The sequence below is a fragment of the Nestor notabilis genome, unplaced genomic scaffold (genome assembly GCF_000696875.1).
Source record: "Nestor notabilis isolate BGI_N333 unplaced genomic scaffold, ASM69687v1 scaffold2038, whole genome shotgun sequence".
Lineage (NCBI taxonomy): Eukaryota > Metazoa > Chordata > Aves > Psittaciformes > Psittacidae > Nestor > Nestor notabilis.
The window spans coordinates 1-18,836 of NW_009941385.1; the positions used below are offsets into that span (position 1 = coordinate 1).

Genomic DNA, 18,836 nt, shown 5'->3' on the forward strand with positions numbered 1-18,836 from the left:
AAGAGATTCAGAGCAGCCCTGTGGAGAAGGGAGTGTTGGTTGATGAGAAGCTTGACTTGAGCCGGCTTCAGTGTGCGCTTGTAGCCCAGAAACAAACTGTATCCTGGGCTGCATCAAAAGAAAAATGTGACCAGCAGGTCAAAGGAGGTGATCCTGCCCCTCTACTCTGCTCTTGTGAGACCTCACTTGGAGTACTGCGTCCAGTTCTGGTGTCCTCAACATAAAAAGGACAATTTGCTGTTGGAGCAAGTCCAGAGAAGGGCCACGAGGATGATAAGAGGGCTGGAGCACCTCCCGTATGAAGACAGGCTGAGAAAGTTGGGGCTGAGACCTCATAGCAGCCTTCCAATATCTGAAGGGGGCCTACAAGGGTGCTGGAGAGGGACTCTTCGTTAGGGACTCTAGTGGCAGGACAAGGGGTAATGGGTTTAAACTTAAACAGGGGAAGTTTAGATGAGATATAAGAAAGAAGTTCTTTACAGTGAGGGTAGTGAGGCACTGGAACAGATTGCCCAAAGAAGTTGTGCATGCTCCAGCCCTGGCAGTGTTCAAGGCCAGGTTGAACAGAGCCTTGAGCGACATAGTTTAGTGCGTGGTGTCCCTGCTCATGGCAGGGGGGTTGGAACTAGATGATCTTAAGGTCCTTTCCAACACAAACCATTGTATGATTATATGATTCTGTGTCTTAAGCTGGTTGTCTTAGTAACACTATTTATAACTGCTAATGAATGCTGCTATCCAAAATCCCTTTTATCATTTGGTTTTAAAACCACTATGCTTGAAGATAGAGAACACTAGCAAAAGGAAAACTAGAGAAATTTCGTTTTCTCACAGCTTTCACGTGAAGTATGTATACAGTAAAGTAATAAACTGCTCTTTGCCTGTTTGCCTTCAAGCTGAAGAAAGTATATTTGCATTTATTTGGCTGAGTGTACCTTATCTCTGTGCATTATTTACTATCAAATATTATATATTGATTTTTTTAAGTTAAATTCATGAATCCCTGCGCAGTATAAACTTTATGAAGGGCTACATTTTTTTATTATGTGCAAATAACTATTTCAATTTATGTTGTGACACTATCATTAATAAAAGAAAGTACTGAGAAAGTAGTGATGTTGCTTGTCACAGATTTTTTGACTGATTGTATTATATGTGATGCACATCATCTGTGTGTATTCCATATCATACTGGAAGAGTTGTTTTGGAGTTCTTTCATTACCATGATGAAACTTTCAGGTGTTTTTGAGAGGAAGGGGAGGATTGTTGTTCTTGCTTACAGACTTGTTGCTACATTATTGTGTTCCAAATGTTTGCAGTACTTTATTTGTAAGGCAATATGTGAACACCAAGTGAGGCATAAAGGTCACTGAAATTGTTGGAGTTGAAGCTATACAAGAATTTCCACAGTTTCAAATGCTTTTTAAATAAAGTCTGTGGTGCATTTTAATTGACTGTCTCACAATTTCTGAGGTCTATTACTGTTGTGAAATGGAGCTTGTTGGCAATGTGAGAATAACAGTATAAGATTTTATTTTTTTTTTAATGCTTATAGGTGGAATGGTCTTATTGAGATAGCTGTGGCATTAAACTGTCTGATGTTCTGATAGCCTAAAGAACCGGTGCTTAGCTGATGTTAAAATGCAGCATGCCTTCATGTTCAGAAAATGTGAAGGTGCAGTGTGCACAAACAAATAGTCTGCAATAGATACTCATACAGACTTCTTGCATGGCTAGCTGCATTTTGAATTTGGACCTTTCCTAGAAACAGATAAATGGAACCTGTGATGAGTTGGTAACCTTTTCACTTTAGAGCAGATTTCCTATGTATACAACATAACATTCTCAAAATCTACCTGAAAATGAAGTCAAGCTCACAAAAACTTGAAAATCAGTTAAAACATCCTAATTTTTTAAATGTATACCTATAAAAGTAAGATAGTAACCACGTTAAAATTGTTACTGATGTGAGTATATTTTAATTTATTTTTCAATAACTGTTACATAGAGTAGACATAGAGACTGTCCAAATGAATACAGTGAATTAAAATGCTGGAAAGTGTTGTTAGCACTCATGCTAAAGAGGGGCACTAGTGTAAAGTCTAATATACTGGAAACTCCATGGATGAATGAGAATAGTAAAGAAAGAGGTGGAAGGGGAAGGAAGGAAAAAACAGAAAGACCTCGAGATGGAAAAAAGCTTGAGAAGGAAGAAAATGAGAGAAATTTGCCAAAGATAACAAGTGTGAAGTCTAGTTTACTGAGACTTTTACAACCTCAATTTGCCACATTTGCATTGAGAGGTTGTACTGAGCCAAAGGAAATCAAAGTTCCTACTCCTTTGACTCCTAGCTCCTACTCCTAGTTGCAGTTGTGTATCTGGTAACAGTGACTAAATGCAATAATCACAAAGCTGCAGTAGGTGAACTTAGAAAGTTTACTTCAAAAGACTTTGTACTATTTTGATGTCTTTGATACCTTGATACTTTGATAATTTCTGTATCCTTCTTAGCCCTTTCTAAATTGCTATGTAGAGATAATAGTTGGTATCCTTCTTAATTCTTATTCTGCCTTAGACTTCTGGCAATTCTTGGAAATAATTTATTCAGTTTCTCATCAGTCACAATCACTCCTCTATTGTTTAGCAGTTAAAGGTTATTGCCAGTCAGTAAATTTTGTTTCTGAAGAGGGTTCTGACAATGACTTAGTTCCTATGGTACTTTCCTTTGCTATGCCTAGCACAGACTATGTCTCAGTCCTATGCAAAGCTTTGTAAGGGTGATTGCCCCAAACCTTTGACAGAAAAAAAGCATTCAGAGGTTATTTAAACTGGCTAAAATTAAAGCGTGTCTGAAAACAGTCTGACTGGGGATTTTTGTATGCTAGGACATAGGGGAGCTATGTCTTCATAATTCTATAATCTGAAAGTAGGTTTGTCTGTACCCTTTCTTTCAAAATGTAAAACTATGTGGTTCTTTTAGAAGTCAGATAGAAAGAGTTGCATCCTGTTCTGTTCTGGTTCAATTGTTTAAACATTCATCTGGGTCAGGGCAAAGGTCCATCTGCTACTGCTGAAAATGAATCAAACCTGGATCTTGAAACACATTAATCTGTCTCAGGCCTCTTGGGGAAAAGTTTCTCTCGTACTTTAATGCTGTTTGTATGTAGACCTTTATATGACTTCTATGTGGCATCCCTAAAATTGCACCAGGAAAGCACATAGTATAACGTGGTGATATGGGTATTTCATAAGGATTGCTTTTGTGCTAGATGCAGTGGATTCTTCAGTGTACTTTGGGATTTGTCATGGATCATGATGCTATTCTAGCAGCACACTATCCACACTGGAGGCATGGATTTACAAGCTAAATCTTCAAGCACCTATGTTCTTTAGGTTTCTGTTTCGAAGGATTAAGACGTTCTACTAGTTTTCATTCTGGAAATGAAATGAGATTTAAAAAAATACACAATTGCCTTAAAATTTATTTTATGATTAATATGGTCTACATAGGACTGTAATTTGTTTCCATAAGCTTCTTGCATTTTCCTAAAGGGAGAAGAATGATGTGAGAGAAATTATAAACAGAAGGCCCTACTTGCTAGTGTGATAGAGAACTTGCATTATCTGTTGCTGCAGGGGAGTATTTGTATAGATTTGTGGCCTGTTGAGGTTTCTAAGGGGACTAGAACTTAACAAACATTGCTGACCATGCCAGTTAATATATAATTAGTTATATAACCTAAGGTACTGACTGTATATAATGTCCATCTTCTGTAATGACTGAGAAATTGATACTACTTTCTTTTTTGTGGCTCAGAGTAGCGAAGTGCTAAGAATATTCTTTTAGTTTGTTCTGAAGTTATGACTAGCTTTTCCGTAGGACTAAGATGTGTCAGTGAAAGGCTTACATGAATACCATAACCATGTACCATGAATACAATAACACTTCTATTTGTTTCTTTTTTTTTTAAACTAATGATGAGACGTTTAATGACAAAATTAAGTTTTTGCATCAGAAAAAAGAAACCTGGGAAATGAAGATGATGCTAGGTAACAAGGAGTAGAGAGGATACAGAACAATAATAGGATGAGAATTTTAGATGTGACGTGCAGAGAGTAAGGATGGAGGAACACAAGGCAAAAAATGGAGCAAGAAGAGCATCTAAACTCCTCCTGAAAAAAAAAGTGCTTATTTAGATGCTAAATAGACAATATAAACAAGGAAGAATAAAGGAATACTTATATCCCTTTTTTTTACTATTCAATTTAATGTGTAAACATGCAAAATCATGCAAAGAGATACTTAGTGCATCTGTTTTGTTTGTTAAGGTCTGAGACGAGATCTCCCTCCAGCGAAAGCCTAAATTGGAAAAAGGGTGATGGAGGGAAAAAAGTCATAATTACTTTCTACTTTGTAACAATCTTTTCCAAAGGAAAAATTGTCTTTTGTCATGTTAATGATAAAATCAGAAGAGATATTGTGAAATCAGCCAACATGTGTTAGGCAACTTCCTGGGTATTTCTTATCAGTAGGAAACAAACAGTAAAATAGGAACATAGGGTATCTACCCTGAAAGAAGAACAGAAGTGACATGTGCACATCTCCTGTGAATTTTGCATCTCGTACCTATAAATGCATCTAGTTCATTGCGAGTATGTCTGTTTACAGTCATAATCTTTAGTCGTTTGTTGTTTGATATGAGAGATTATATACATATGTTCTAATTAAGGGGGGGGGAAAAAAAGAGTGGAAAAAGTTCTTCAAAGTCTTTCTGTTTGAAAGTGCTTTAGAGTCCTTAGGATATCATTCTGTTCCTCATCAGGATGCATGTCTGATTACTTTTCAGGCTTGAAACCACACAGAGACATTAGAGGTTGAGGGGAGATGAAAAATCTCTGGTCTGCTCTGAAACATACTCTCCCGCTCCCATCCCAACAGGGACTCAAATGAACATAAGTAACCTGGGTAAAATAGTGACTTCTTAAGGATAATGAGGATTTTTCTATAGGTAGCTTTTTAAAGTGGGGAATGTGATTGCTAAGAATACATTTTTTATTGCAAAGATACTTACTTTTCTTGAAACATACTATTTTTCACGCGAAAACTACGTGCCTCAAAATATCAATTTGAAAAGCTTCTGTGGTAACCTACATAATAATGTTTATCGTATTTTCATTCCTATCTTTTTTTTTTTAAATTTCAATCTAAGTCCCCAGCCAGAAGTCCTGCAATTGTTACACAGGACTAGAAGCAAACATGGTATACTTTAAGAATGTAGTCTGATCAGGGAATAATAACCTGTCGAGGAAGACGTTTTCAGCCTCAAGACACTTGAAATTTAACTCCAACAATCTATTTTTGTCCACTTTCTTTCTAGCAAAACTTCAGGGTACAGTCATGGAAGAGAAAACTTTTCCTTATTTACATAAACTCTGAGGAAAGAGAGGATGAAGAACACTGGTAACCTAGTCTTTCCTTCAAAATCAAATTACTGGATTAAATGAGAAGTGGATTGTAGATGTAGATTTTTAGGAGATCTTTTGGAAAGAGCTTTCTTACTGAAAGAGTAATGAGAGAGAGTTTCTCAGCAACTGTGGATTTGAATTTCTCTACCTTTTTTTCAGGACAATGTAAAGGATTTAGGCAGTAGAAGCCCACAAAGTAATCCAGAAAAGCAGTATTTCCTTTGTGTGCTATGTTCTCTGTACAGTTATTATTTGGTTGTACTTGGTTGATTACTTGGCTTTCTTGCTTGTATCCTGCTTTCCATGAAGTTTCTTTAGAATTGTGAGTGATTCATGAATGATTTCCTCTTGTGCCAGTTAACTGTTAAACTTTATTTTTCTTGGTTTCCCTCTGGACTCTTAGCAGGGAGTTTTAATTGTGAATGCTATTAAATGTGTTATGGCTCTGCAGAAAGTTTGGGTCTCCTCGACCACTATTTTGAAACTGTACTCTAAAAAAAGTAATAACCTTGTGTCATATCCTTCTAACTTAGTTAATCAGTTATTTACTGCTCGTCTAAGAAGACTGTTTCACCTTCAAGGCAATTATCTGCCATTTTGTAAGGCATACATATTGTTGTCCTACCCATACAGCATAAAATCATGCATGCTGCTGCATATGTGCTCCCACCTTTTAAGAATAGGCTTATCATTTGGGCAGTCATTTGAATCCCTCACAGGAAGCACTGCTTATCTGGGTGGAGGGAATTTACCAGTACTGCTTCTCTCCTAACAGATGGTGTCTGAGCTCTGCCTGTGCAGGTTTTAGCATTACAAGGAAGCCCACTTTTGCTGTGGACATCCAGGATCCTTGGCTGCATGTGACAAGCTCTGAAAGCCAGAAGAAAAGTGTCAGACTGCAGAGCAGGAAGAATCAGAAGCAAAAGAAAATGCAGCTGGTAACTCAAAATGTGGTTGAAATGGTGTGCCCAAACCACAACAAACAACCTCTTTAAAAAAATCTGGAAAATTGGCATTTGAGAAGAATTTTCTATGTTTGTTTTGATGCACACTGAGAAATGCAAATTTGTCCCAGTCACTTACACAAATTTAGATAATGGGCAGAGACAAAGGTAATGCGCCCAGCTTCTTACTGGAAATGCAAAAGAACTCTGAGAGCAAATGAAACTTGACAAACAGCAGCATTTTCAAGGCAGTTTTGTGCAAAGAATTTATTATTTCACAACAAAAAGTCATAAAGAGCATCCTTTTCTTCACTACGATAAATTATATTTCTGTAATAATAATAATAAAAAAATCACATTGCCGTGTTCCTTTAAGTTACGTTACCAAGTATGTGCTAACTATCCCCTTTGCCACTGTCTAAACATCTGAGCCATTTACAACAGAAATGGAAAAGCTGCTTGAATATATGTTCTGTGTTTAAATCACTGAGAAAGTAGTTAAAAAGAGAAAATTAGGACTTTTTTGTGGGTTATATTTCCTGTTGCAGTAAACCCGGAAGTCATAGATTTCATAAATGCACAATTTCACTGGGAAGTATGATATAAGATTATAAAGAGAAATGTGTAGGTTTTAAGGAACACAGATATACCAGATGATGCTCACAAAGGAAATATGGGTAAAGTCAGCAAGCTTGCCTATTCTATTATGGATTACTCTAATCACAAAGTAGTGAACTCCTGTCACTCTATCCCAGTGGTATTCATCAGTTAGATAAATACACTTATGTTGCTTATATCTGCACATTTCTAGTAGATAATCGGCAAGATTGTCAATAAGTGTGAGTGCATGGTTTGAAGCAAGGTTTGTATTAGTTAATAGTGCACACAAATACATACTGGGAAAGGATTTACTCTCCATTTTGTCCAAATGCACAGAAACATAATCTCTTAACCAGTCTACATCTGGAGTGCTACTTAAAAGGCTAGCAAGGATTTATATAATGCTTTAGGAAAAAATGTTTCTAGAAACCATTCTGCTCTCACAATAATTGTTAGCTAAAATCTTGAGCTCAGCATGCTAAGAAGTAACTAAACATACTCGACTAAATTGCTGTAATTTAATAGGAAAAGCAACACAGCAGGGAATTAATAAATTAGTAAAGAGTTATCTAAATGAATAACTTTCATCATCATATTCAAGCTCATCTTCCTCATCATCCTCCAAAAGTCCATATTTAAATTTGCGATAGACTGTGCCATCCTGGCCCATGTACACAATGTCATCTTCTTCATCATCATCTTCATTATCACGATCTCTATACTCTATGACCTGATCTTCCTGGTAACTGGTGCTCTCGTGGTAGTTGCCCACATAGGAAGGGAAGGTTTTGGAGTGATTTGTCAGCTTCTCATACCTGCCTTTATTGACAGCCTGGGTTTTGGCTCGTGTTTTTCTCCAGATGAATACAATGGCTCCAATGACAAGGAGAAGTAAAATACAGGTAGTAACAAAGAAAGCAGTTTTGCTTTTGCTCTCAGGTGGTAAAGTGGTCCGTAATACACAGTCATCTACAACAGCAGTAAAAGAAAAAAAGATTAAATAAGCCTGTATGTGTGTGTATTGCAGAGGGGGAAAAGGAGGGTATTTATCTTCAGAAAACCCAGTACAACATTTAGGCCTGCTTACATTTTTGAACACATTTGACTAAATACTTTTTCAGCACCACAACTATGTTCTGTAGCTGTGGTGGTACAAGGACATAAACAAGGTTGCTGGGATAGCTATGCTTTTGTGTTAGATTAGAAATACTCAAAAAGGACCAGAAAACAGGCACACAAATACATTTTGACATGATGAGTGTAAAAGACATTGTTTCAGATGGCTCTCGGTTGAAGCAAGAGCTTCCCAGTCACCTGGTTTATGAAGTGCCTGGCTATTTAACACAAAAGCCATGAGCAAAAGAAGGTGCTGTCTCATACACCAGTTGCAATTGCTGTTTTTTGTGTAAAGCCCTTCCTATTCTGGTAGAAACACACTGTATGCCTGCATCTCGGCAGCGCATTTTTGCTTTATTCCCTTTTGATTTTCACATGTCAGCCTAGTTGATTTTAAAGCCATTTAGCGCCTTTACTGCTCTTCAGCATGGTCCTACCTTGTGTTTCATTGCAATCACAGCACTCTGGGGTGCCTGCGAGGTCCGAGTCATGGCAGCAGGGCAGGCAGCGGCTTTCTGCCAGGTAGAGCTGCATGGTGGCTGGACAGACTGTGCAGTTGAGAGGCCCAGGTCCCTTGCACTCAGTGCATGAGCTGTCACATCTCTCACACTTGGGCTCATCCTCCTTCAAACACAGAACACAAGCAATGCACCTTTCATTTTAGATGCTTTGAACCTGTCCTGGCAGTTCTGTCCTGTCATTCACTGGGCATGGTCATCTTGGTACCACAGGTGTCAATGACAAAATACAGGGAGAAGTAGGAAAACAAAAATTTGTTTCATATTTCCTGGGTTCTCAGTGATCTGTGTGTATGGAGAGGGGAGGAAAGTTTTGTAGAAGCTTAGAGATCTGGCCTAGCTAGACAGCAAGATAAAATTCATTCAGACTGCAAGCTCTTTGGCTGGGAAGTATTTTGGTTTTGCTAGTCCCATGCTAGCACAGCTATAGTTCTTTGGCAGTAATAGTGGTAAAGTGGTCTTCAAAAAGTGTACTCAGTGGTATCATTAAAAGTAACTGGCATGGGAGAAGCAACTTTAATTATTCTAAGGGAAAAAAAAAAAGGCAGCTGAGAGAATGAGTTTCCTTTCTAAGGAAATTCCTTGGGAAGGAGCAGAAATAAGGAATACAGCTGGATGGAAATTTTCTAGCAAACCAGATTTTTATTAGATTATCTTGGTTCTGTTTTACAGAAACAGCCTAGATTCAAATACGCTTTTCAAATTCCAGATAGGCACCTGGGAGCTTATGTGTACAGAGAATACCAGAGATCACTATTGTCACATCTACCTTGCAGAATACTCTGAGGTCTGGTATTCGCAGTTCCTGGCCTATTGGGAAAAAAAATTGCTCTTTTTCTGACATGGGACTAGGACCCCATATCCACTGTAAGGATCTGGAAACTCCAGTAACTTTTCATCAAACTCGCAGTCAGACTTGTGAGGCTGCTTGTCCTGAATCAAAGAACCTGGGCAAGATGGGAGGGTCATAGTAAGTCCATTGGGAGGGTCATATTAAGTCCATTAGGAGGTCCAGTTTCTCTAAGTCAAAGCTTGTGCAAAGAACTGTGAACCTCTGTGGTCCTCAGCTTGTAGGCTGTTTTCTCAAGCTCTCAGTTATGAAGCAGTACTGCTAAGGGGATATTCCAGGCCAGAGACTCCTGGGTAAGCGGCATCTCAGGCCAGCTGGCGTGCCTTGCTGCTATATTCTTGAATAAACATCTTTGGAAGGTAGTTGGTGTGGAAATCTGGAAGCTAGAGTGCCCAGACTTGTGGCACAGACCCAAACCTAATTGTGGTTCTACTCTACTACATACACAGCTCTGTTAACTTCAGTCTGTCCCTCAACTAGAGGTTTCTGCCAGCGGAGCTGTCACTCTGGAATGCCATGTGACTCCTTACAGACAAAGCAGCAGAAATTCACAGGGAAATCTCAGTTATACTGGAAGAAGAAAAAAAGCTGTATTACTAATATAGTTGATTTTGTTCACATGGCTTTGGTATTGTCACTGACAATGTTGTGCCTTTATATTTAATGGTAGAGGATTACTCTATAGTAGACAACCCCAGAAGGAAAAACAGAAATAAGCACATTTAAAGACAAGCAGCATTGAAAACTCAGAGAAGAGCATTCTGTGTTTGTATTGTGTTCAGAAGTTAAAGTTCAGCATACAAATCACAGAAGAAAATGCCTACAATCAGGTACCTCTTGATCTGGTGTCTCCTGGACTTTGTATTCACCTACAAAACAGTCTGAGTTGCACATTCCACGTGATAAACTGTGGCTCCATACACAAGATGTGCAGCTGAATGCTCCCTTCCCTAGAAAGGTAAATAAAACGACAAATTTACAACAGGAAAATTGTCATCTAACTTCCTTTAAAAATTATTCTGACTGTTGCCACCAAAGAAAAGGGTATTTATCAACAGCAAGAATCAGCAGTGAGGAGTTCAGCATGAGGACCTTTGGCCTAGTCTTGAAGTTTTATGTGTATTTCTTACGTGTTTTGGTATCCATGAGAAGCTGACCTGGGCATCAGTTGTACATGGAAGCTCTGACGCTTTCAGGGGAACCGATTAGGTCAATGCACTGAAGTAAAATTGTGACCAAGGAGAACCTTGGTCACATGCTCCCCTTCACAAAATCAATATTTATTAGGCCTGATAGTTAACTGTTTCCAAACCACAATGAATTAAGATATGTTTATGTTTTAATAAGCAAAATAAGTTCTTTAGCTGCAAGGGAAAAAAAATCCTTCGCTAGGTGCAAACAGACCATCATATGTACTTTGTGTGTTGGAGACTTTTTGAAGACACATGCTGCATGCAGTATTTCTGTGAAACATTGAAATGAAGGGTTTGTCCTATGCGTTAAAATACATTTCCCTGCAACTGGGCATTTTCTGCCACCATCTGAAAGCAAGAAAATGGTAATGTAAGTAGCTGACGTCAGCAGCACTTAAACAGCTGAAATTAGCAGCCTTCTATAACCCAGTGAATTTACTATGTGATTTTTCTGGCAGTACAGGGTTTGCCTTCCTGCTCTTGAGAAACGAGACACCACAACATCTCTTCGCTCGCGCATCAACAGTACAGATGCATTTTAGAACAGCTATAGGTTTGCTGTTTAGGAGGACTGGTTTGTGTTTCATCTCAGTGTCTCCGTAATCACAATAGAAAGTCTGTCCTGTACTATTTATCCCAAATGAAGTAAGTATCAATGGAAGTAATCTATACATTAAAATGCCTATCTTTTTGTCCCAAATTCAAGCTAAAATATTTATGTTACTTGCTATAATGTTATTATACAATTACATTTTCGTAGTTCTTGAATGTGGTTTCACTTTAAGAGTTATTTCCACAATTTTAAATATTGTTATGTTGCAATTAGCTGTCTGTGCTACCCAGTATATCCACTATCCAAAACAAATTTTGAATGTTACAGTAAGGTGTGGTCTAAGCTGCACAGCGGTCCTGTTAGCTATCATCTAATGCTATTCAGATAGAAAAGGACATCAAATGGATCCAAGGGGATTAATGCTGCTTCTTCAGAATTGGATGAATTAGGAAAAAGAAGCAAATGAATACATAAGTGTGTCACAGAACAAAACAGATGGTTTCTCAAAGTTATTTTTGAAAAATACTTAGCTATATTAAAACCAGCAGACATCACTCTTCCTTTTGCAGACTATAAAGATGTGTGATTGGATTTAGGTTCCTTGACTTTCACAGAGTAACACATAGACGGACAGCTCAAAGAGTGAGGTATAATTCAATAATTATTCAGTGTTTGTGTGAGGAACATGGTCCAGCTCTGTATCCAACAGAGCCATTTTTTTTTGAAGTTGATGAGCATCTTTGTGAGAGGCTTGCCTGATGGAAAATTCATTACTGCTGTCTGTTTCCCTTCAACGGCTTGGCACTGGGACTTGCTCCCAGCTCTCCCCATGAGTGGCTGCCTTTACACTTGCGCTCCATGGCTGGAGGCAGCCCTGCGGGGAGCTTGGCAATAATTCATATACCTACTTTGATCTCGATCAATCAATACTCTAAAAGTAAGGTGGCAGCATGGAGCAGCCAGAGCAGCAAATCACTCAGGGCCAGGGTGAGCCCACAGCCCCAGGAGACGTCTGCACCACCCACTGCAGCTACTTAAGTCATGGACAGGTTGGTAGTGCTGTATATGGCGTGTGTCTTAGTGGGGTGTTTCCAGATCTTGGATCAGAGAGTAAAAAAACCTAAAGAGATGTTAGGTGTTTTGATAATCCTTGGCAGGTGTTTTGATAACCCTTATTTTTGTCAAAGCTTTTACCTTCACAAGCTCGGCAGGAAGGGTGGCATCTTTCACAGACATTGTTGTCCTTGTTTTCATAGTAATACTCAGGACAAGAGCTAATGCATTCATTCTTGGAACGCAACAGGTAGAAATATGTGTCACAGAGAAGGCAGTCTGTGGGTTGAGGCCCCATGCACTCCTTACAACCTTTGTGGCACCTCTCACATGATCCAGTGGAGTTTTGTGCAAAATACCTGAAACAGATCAGATAGTCATGGCTTTGCACAAAGCCCAGCAGTGACAGCAAAATCAAAACATCCTTCATTCTTAGCTTTTACTATGACTGCATCAGTGTATGAAAGTGATATATTGATGTAATTGCAGTAAATATTTGCAATCTCAGTCAAAATAGAATTAATTTTATTTAATTCCCTTTGGCCACTGGAATTCAGCTATAAAGTAAGACTTTGTAGATTAGGGTGTATAAAGTTAGGCCTTCTAAAATCTAGGGTTAATTCAGACTCAAAGTAAGTATAGGAAGGGCTCATAAAACCTCAGCTCTGTTTTGGCCCTCAGAGATACCCTTGAGACTTTGGGTAAGCACTGAATTCCTCACTGGTCCTTGATGACCTGCTGTCAGATGGAAATTCAGAAATTTCATAGTTCCTTTCAGTGCACAAGCAGGCTTACCCAAAGGATATTATCAGAAGAACAGTGTTCAGTTAAGTTGTGCTGATGGAAGAAGAGGAATTGCTGCACAATGCTTTTTTTGAGATGTGGTCATTACAGACTTCCAAATTTAATGGGATGATAACTCAGTTTAACAGCCAGTGTGATCGTACTATATTGTGAAATGAAATGGACCTGAACCAGAAATCACAGATCCACTTCCCAAATTTGAATTTTGGAGACATAATCACAAAAGTGCACTGAATTCAGGTTTTGAAATTAAATGGACTCATATTAATGAAGTTTCTGACTAGAATTATGAGTCCTCGGTTGAAAGGTGTTTTAATGGTTGGTTTTATTATATACCATTATTAACATTTACTCAGTGCAAACCAGAAGTAACTTCATATGAAGTGAAGGCTGCAAGGGTGCTTGGCAGAAGTTATGCTGCTTCCTGTACTTAAGCTAACAGGTGGCTTCCTATATTTATTCTGCTTCACACTGTCCCATACAAACATAACCGAAGAGCATCCTTGGAGTGTAAGAAAGGACACACCACATAAAACTAGTCCCAGTCTGGGTACCAACTTTAGAGTTTCCTAAGTGAGGGAAGGTTTTCCACCACCTTTGTACTGGGACAGCATAAGAATTTTTCACCTGAAAATAGAATTCAGTTGTATTTCACTCTCAAATAGAATAGGGCTGAGTGATCTAATTTCTCCAAGCTCTTTCTGTGATGTATCTCTTAGCTAAAGATCTTGGACCTTACCCTGCTGGACACTGGTTTACACATCTTTTTCCTTGTCTGTACCAGCCCGGTTTGCAGGAAAGGCACTGTGAGCTGTGTTTTCCAGTGCAAGTGGCACAGGCGCTGTGGCATGGGGAACACTGTCTCTCATCACTGTCAACATAATACCCATCTGGGCATGTTTCAACGCAGGTTGCATCTGCACAGACAACAATGCAGAATAACACATCATGTTCAGTACTTGCTGCTATAAGACATCTCAAACAATCTTTCTGACAGGAGATGCTGCTAGAATGTGTACCAGAACAAGAGAATGCTGGTATATAGTAATTATTTTTTGTTTCTTCTAAGTCTTATCAGTTCATTAGTCCTCATTTCTGCATTTTATGTACATTAGCAGGCTCTTCAGGTAATTTTTTGTCTTTGGGAAATATAAATGCATAATGCATAATAATGAACGGCAGCTGTGATTTCTTTCAGAATATATGAAAGAAGAAGTAGTAACTGGGAAACTTTCTACCTGCATTGCTATTTTCCTTAGGTTTCTCTCTAAGCATCAACCTCGTTGTATTCTGTGTGTATCACAAATATGATGGTAAATCTGAGATTTTATGACATTTGTTCATTTGTCTTTACCCCTAACTTTGGCTGCTGCTAAAGCAGATTATAGTAAGTGCCTGTAATACTGCCAAATGTACTAGGTACATCCCACATTTTCATTGAGATTTCAGAGGGTCATTAGAAGAGGAAGGGCATGTAGGGATAGGGGAAGGGGTAATGCCTTTAAGCTGGGAGAAAGCAGGTTTAGATTAGGTAATAGGAAAAAACTCTTCCCTGTGAAGGTGGTGAACACTGGCACAGGTTGCCCAGGGAAGCTGTGGCTGCCCCATCCCTGGAATTGTTCAAGGCCAGGTTGGACGGGGCTTTGAGCAACCTGGCTGCATGTAAGGTGTCCCTGCCAATGGCAGGGTGGGTGGAACTAGGTGATCTTTAAGGTTGCTTCCAATCCAAACTATTCTGTGATGACACGATTCTATGAATTTTGAATGAGAAGGTACAACTGATAAAACTAACTGCAAGTGCATCAAGTTAAGAGAGCAATGATTATCCATTATAGCTTGTACTCATTATCTAGCTTGTCTTTATAGTTTTGCTTCTTGGGTTGCAACTGGGCAAAGGAGGATGCTTCCTCTTATTTCTGTTTTTTTGCAATTCTTTCTCCAGTCCAGGATGTTTATTTATATACTTTCATCAATTTTACCAATTGTAATGGTGCAAAGAAGCTGAGTGTGTTGATAAGAAAGCCAGGTCTGATGCAAGACCTTAGAAATCTAAGTAGGTAAAATCTTCATCAGAATCAGACTCAAAAACTTTGGTTCAGATTTAATTCAAGCTCTTCAGGTTGGTTTTTTTTTTCCCTGCAGGAAATAGCATTCTTTTTCCCCCAAGGATTTTCTATAATGTATACGTAAAGAAATAAAGCTTAAGTTCTGAGATTTATTCCTTTTTATTAATTTGTTTCTAAGACAATACAGTCTTCTTCTCCAAAGTCAGAAAAGTTGTTTTGCACCTCAGCTATCCACTAGATACTGACCTAGTGATTTGTGAACAATTTTTTAACAGCTGTGCTTAAGTATTGCTTTGCTCATCATATCTCTGCAAGGATTAAGCAAGCCAACATGAAGATATGAGCTCTTTGTGTGTACATTAAAAAAACCCAAACAAACAAACCAAAACCAGACTAAAACCTAAGGATATGCCCCTCATCTTTTATTGTAGGAAATAATAGGAACAGTAGTACATGAAACTTACAAGTTTTCTTCAGTCTTGTATTTGTCGCTACTTACAAGTCTTGCTTTGGCCACAGTGAGTGGAAAGCCCAGTCTCACAAAGAATTTCCAGGTAGCCCTGCACAAGTAATCATCTCTACTTGTCACGTCACCTGAAGCAGCCCTCCATGTTTCATAAATGTGACAGAAGCTTGCCTAGTTCATGCATTCAGTGTAGAATAAAATCTAGAGGCAGAAACAAGACACTTACTGAGAAGATAGCGGTTATTGGCACAGCTAAGACACTGGTGTTCAGTCGGTCCAGAGCAGTGGAAGCATTTCTTATGACAGGGCTTACAGGTCTGAGTTTTCTCAATGTAGTACTCAGTGTGAGAGCAGTATCCAGATGACACACACTGACTGTCATGGTTCAGCATCAGGCCATTTCTGCAGGTAAGGCAGGCAGTGGAAGAAGAACAAGTCTGGCACGTCCTGTTGCATGCTGAAATGACAAATAGTAGGAATGTCACCATTTCTTGTTGCATTTCTGATATCAGGATGAGAGGTTTGAGGAAAACAGAGAAATAGCTCTGCTTCTGCATAGTCTCAAAAAAAGAGCCCATTTTACTGTTTTCAATCTTATACAGGCAGTTCTGTGGGTTTTCTTTTGCGCTAGCACTGCTTTTGCTGAACAGTGGTTTTCAACATAGTCTCCAGCAACATGCAGCACTTCGCCAAAGTGGTTACCCATTGTCCCGGGTTCAGCTACATCAGTCATTTTTCTCCTTAGTACCTAGTGCAGAGCTGTGTTTTTGACTTTCAGCCTGGGAACAACGCTGGTAACACCGATGTTTTTAGTTGTTGCCAAGTAATGTTTACTCTGACCAAGGACTTTCTCAGTCTCATGCTCTGCCAGGGAGGAGGGGAAGCCGGGAGGAAGCAGAGACGGGACACCTGACCCAAACTGGCCAAAGGGGTATTCCATACCACAGCACGTCATGCCCAGTATAGAAACTGGGGAGATTTTGGAGAGTTACCCAGAGGGTCCAGATCGTTGCTCGGATCGGGCTGGATATCAGTTGGTGGGTGGTGAGCGGTTGTGTCCTCTCCCCTTGTTATTTCCCTTATCATTATTATTGGTAGCAGTAGTGGTTTGTATTATACCTCAGTTACTGGAGTGCTGTTATCTCAACCCGGGGGAGTTACATTCCTCCGATTTTCCTCCCCAGCCCTCCGGGAAAGGGGGGAGGAGGAAGGGCAGGGAGTGAGTGAGCAGCTGCGTGGTTCTGAGTTACCGGCTGGGTTTAAACCATGACACCCATAATATTAAAAACAATTAGCTTTGCTACCTTCCTCTCAGCTTCCTCCATTTTTTGCTTATGAAAGATACGCCTTGTTATTTTTCTGCATCAGCCATCTCTTCTGCTTCCAGGACAATGATAGCAACATTAGGTGGCACATGCAGGCCTTTTTGGTCCTTAACCAGACCCATTTGTATCTCTATACTGTTCTGGGGAAAACAAGAGCTCCCAACCTTGACAGTCTCCACTGGCTTTTTCAAAGTAAGTCCCTTCAGGGCACTCTTCAAAACATGTGCCGCTGTAGAGGACAAAGTAGCTGATGGCACACTCAGTGCAGTCATCTGAGTCCGGCCCATCACAGTCCTTGCAGTCTGCATGGCAGGGAAAGCAGTGCTTGTCTTCAGCATAGAAGTGAGAAGGGCAGTCCTGCACACACTTCCCCTCATGCAGGAAGAACTCATCCATGCACTCTGCAGGAGACAGCAAACAGCAGGTAAATAAGTGTGCAGCAAATTTTGACCTCTGCAAGTGAGGGAGTGAAGAAATCCTAGAAAACCACAAATCCTGCAGTGCCTATCATAACAGGAAGTAAGAGGACAGTGCTTTCTTTTTTTGACTCTTCCCCCCCACAAACCGCCCATAATGGCCCAACTTTCACAAAGAATCTTCTGTGTTACACCAAGAGACTGAGAAGGGAAGTCACCAGTTCAGCTTCGCTGATACTAACCAATCTGTGCTGCCACAGGACATAGGTCCTGAGATACTATGGTTTTCCTGCAAAATCGGGGATGTCTACAACTGATGTTCTGTTTGATTTATTATTAAAATACACATCTGGCTAGACTATATGGACATGAATGTTTGTCTTTGCATAGAGCTGGGATTCAGCTTCTAATTTTATATGAGTACTCGGTTTAATAGCTTTGCTTATGATTTTTTTTCCCTCTCATTTCATCCATGTTTGTATTTCCATAATGGCTTGCTCAGTATTGACTATCCTAGAAATTTTGGTGGGAGCATTCAGGCTCACCAGGATATTCAGGGCTTTCCTAATATGTTTCATTACAGTGATTTAATTTTTTATCATGAGTTGGCGTTTGCAAAATGGTAAATGGATGTAAACTTCAACCAAACTAGGAAATAAACATTCTGTATTTCACATTGGTGTAGATGTGTATGCAAATGTTTAGGCATGGGTACGCTAAGTCAGAAATAGAATCAAATCAACAGGAATCTCCATAGGGCAACAGGCATAGACAAAGCAATATTAAATCTTTACAGATTAACAGTTTAGACCCATCATAAACAGTTGAGTCTCATCATAAAGCACTGATGGCTTAACCTTTGTCTTAGAGATTGGCAGTGATATACACATCTCTTTTTTAGTTTTGCTCATCAGATTTGTGCTTGTCAGTCTGTCTCTAGACAGACCCAGATGGATTTTAGCCAAAATGAGAACAGTTCTTTATAATACCTTTGCATATTTCATTGTGAATGCACTCCAGACACATTTCAGGGCAGTGTTTGCAGATTCCTTCAGAGGCAAAATGCTTCTCTGAACAGGTAGGTTTACATTTCCACTGCTGCAGAAGCAAGGGACTTTTACAGGACAGGCATTTGGTTGCAGTTCCCACGCATGTCTTACAGGATCCACTGCATTCCTTGCAAGTCTCAGAATCATTAAAATATCCCCTATTGAATGAAAACAAATACAAAGTGCTGGTCAATCTGTAGTTATCAAACAGTCCAGTGCAGAAAATGTGGACCGTTAGTACAAAGAAAGGAGTCTGGCCTTCGTTTGTCCTTGTACCTACTCTCTAGTTGAACTTTCTTTCTTGGTCACTTCTTGGTTTACCCCTTACATAAATAGAAATATCTATAATGTTTGGGAAAAGAGAGATGAAATCTTTTTCTTGCACAGCTGGCCCTAAGAAGTGGTATCAGGGAAAG

General features: G+C 39.4%; 1 protein-coding gene across 1 annotated transcript in view; it reads right to left on the bottom strand.

The window, feature by feature from the left end:
- Positions 1–7,576: 7,576 nt before the first annotated feature.
- LOC104410625 (proprotein convertase subtilisin/kexin type 5-like) overlaps positions 7,577–18,836 on the bottom strand; it is a gene marked incomplete at its 5' end in the record, with an annotated part of 51,284 nt that continues 40,024 nt past the window's right edge. The window contains 8 exons of the mRNA XM_010020855.1: positions 7,577–7,980; positions 8,565–8,736; positions 10,330–10,445; positions 12,436–12,653; positions 13,838–14,015; positions 15,857–16,087; positions 17,120–17,356; positions 18,361–18,578. Of these exons, the coding sequence (XP_010019157.1) occupies positions 7,577–7,980; positions 8,565–8,736; positions 10,330–10,445; positions 12,436–12,653; positions 13,838–14,015; positions 15,857–16,087; positions 17,120–17,356; positions 18,361–18,578 (1,774 nt within the window). The remainder of the gene's footprint in view (positions 7,981–8,564; positions 8,737–10,329; positions 10,446–12,435; positions 12,654–13,837; positions 14,016–15,856; positions 16,088–17,119; positions 17,357–18,360; positions 18,579–18,836) is intronic.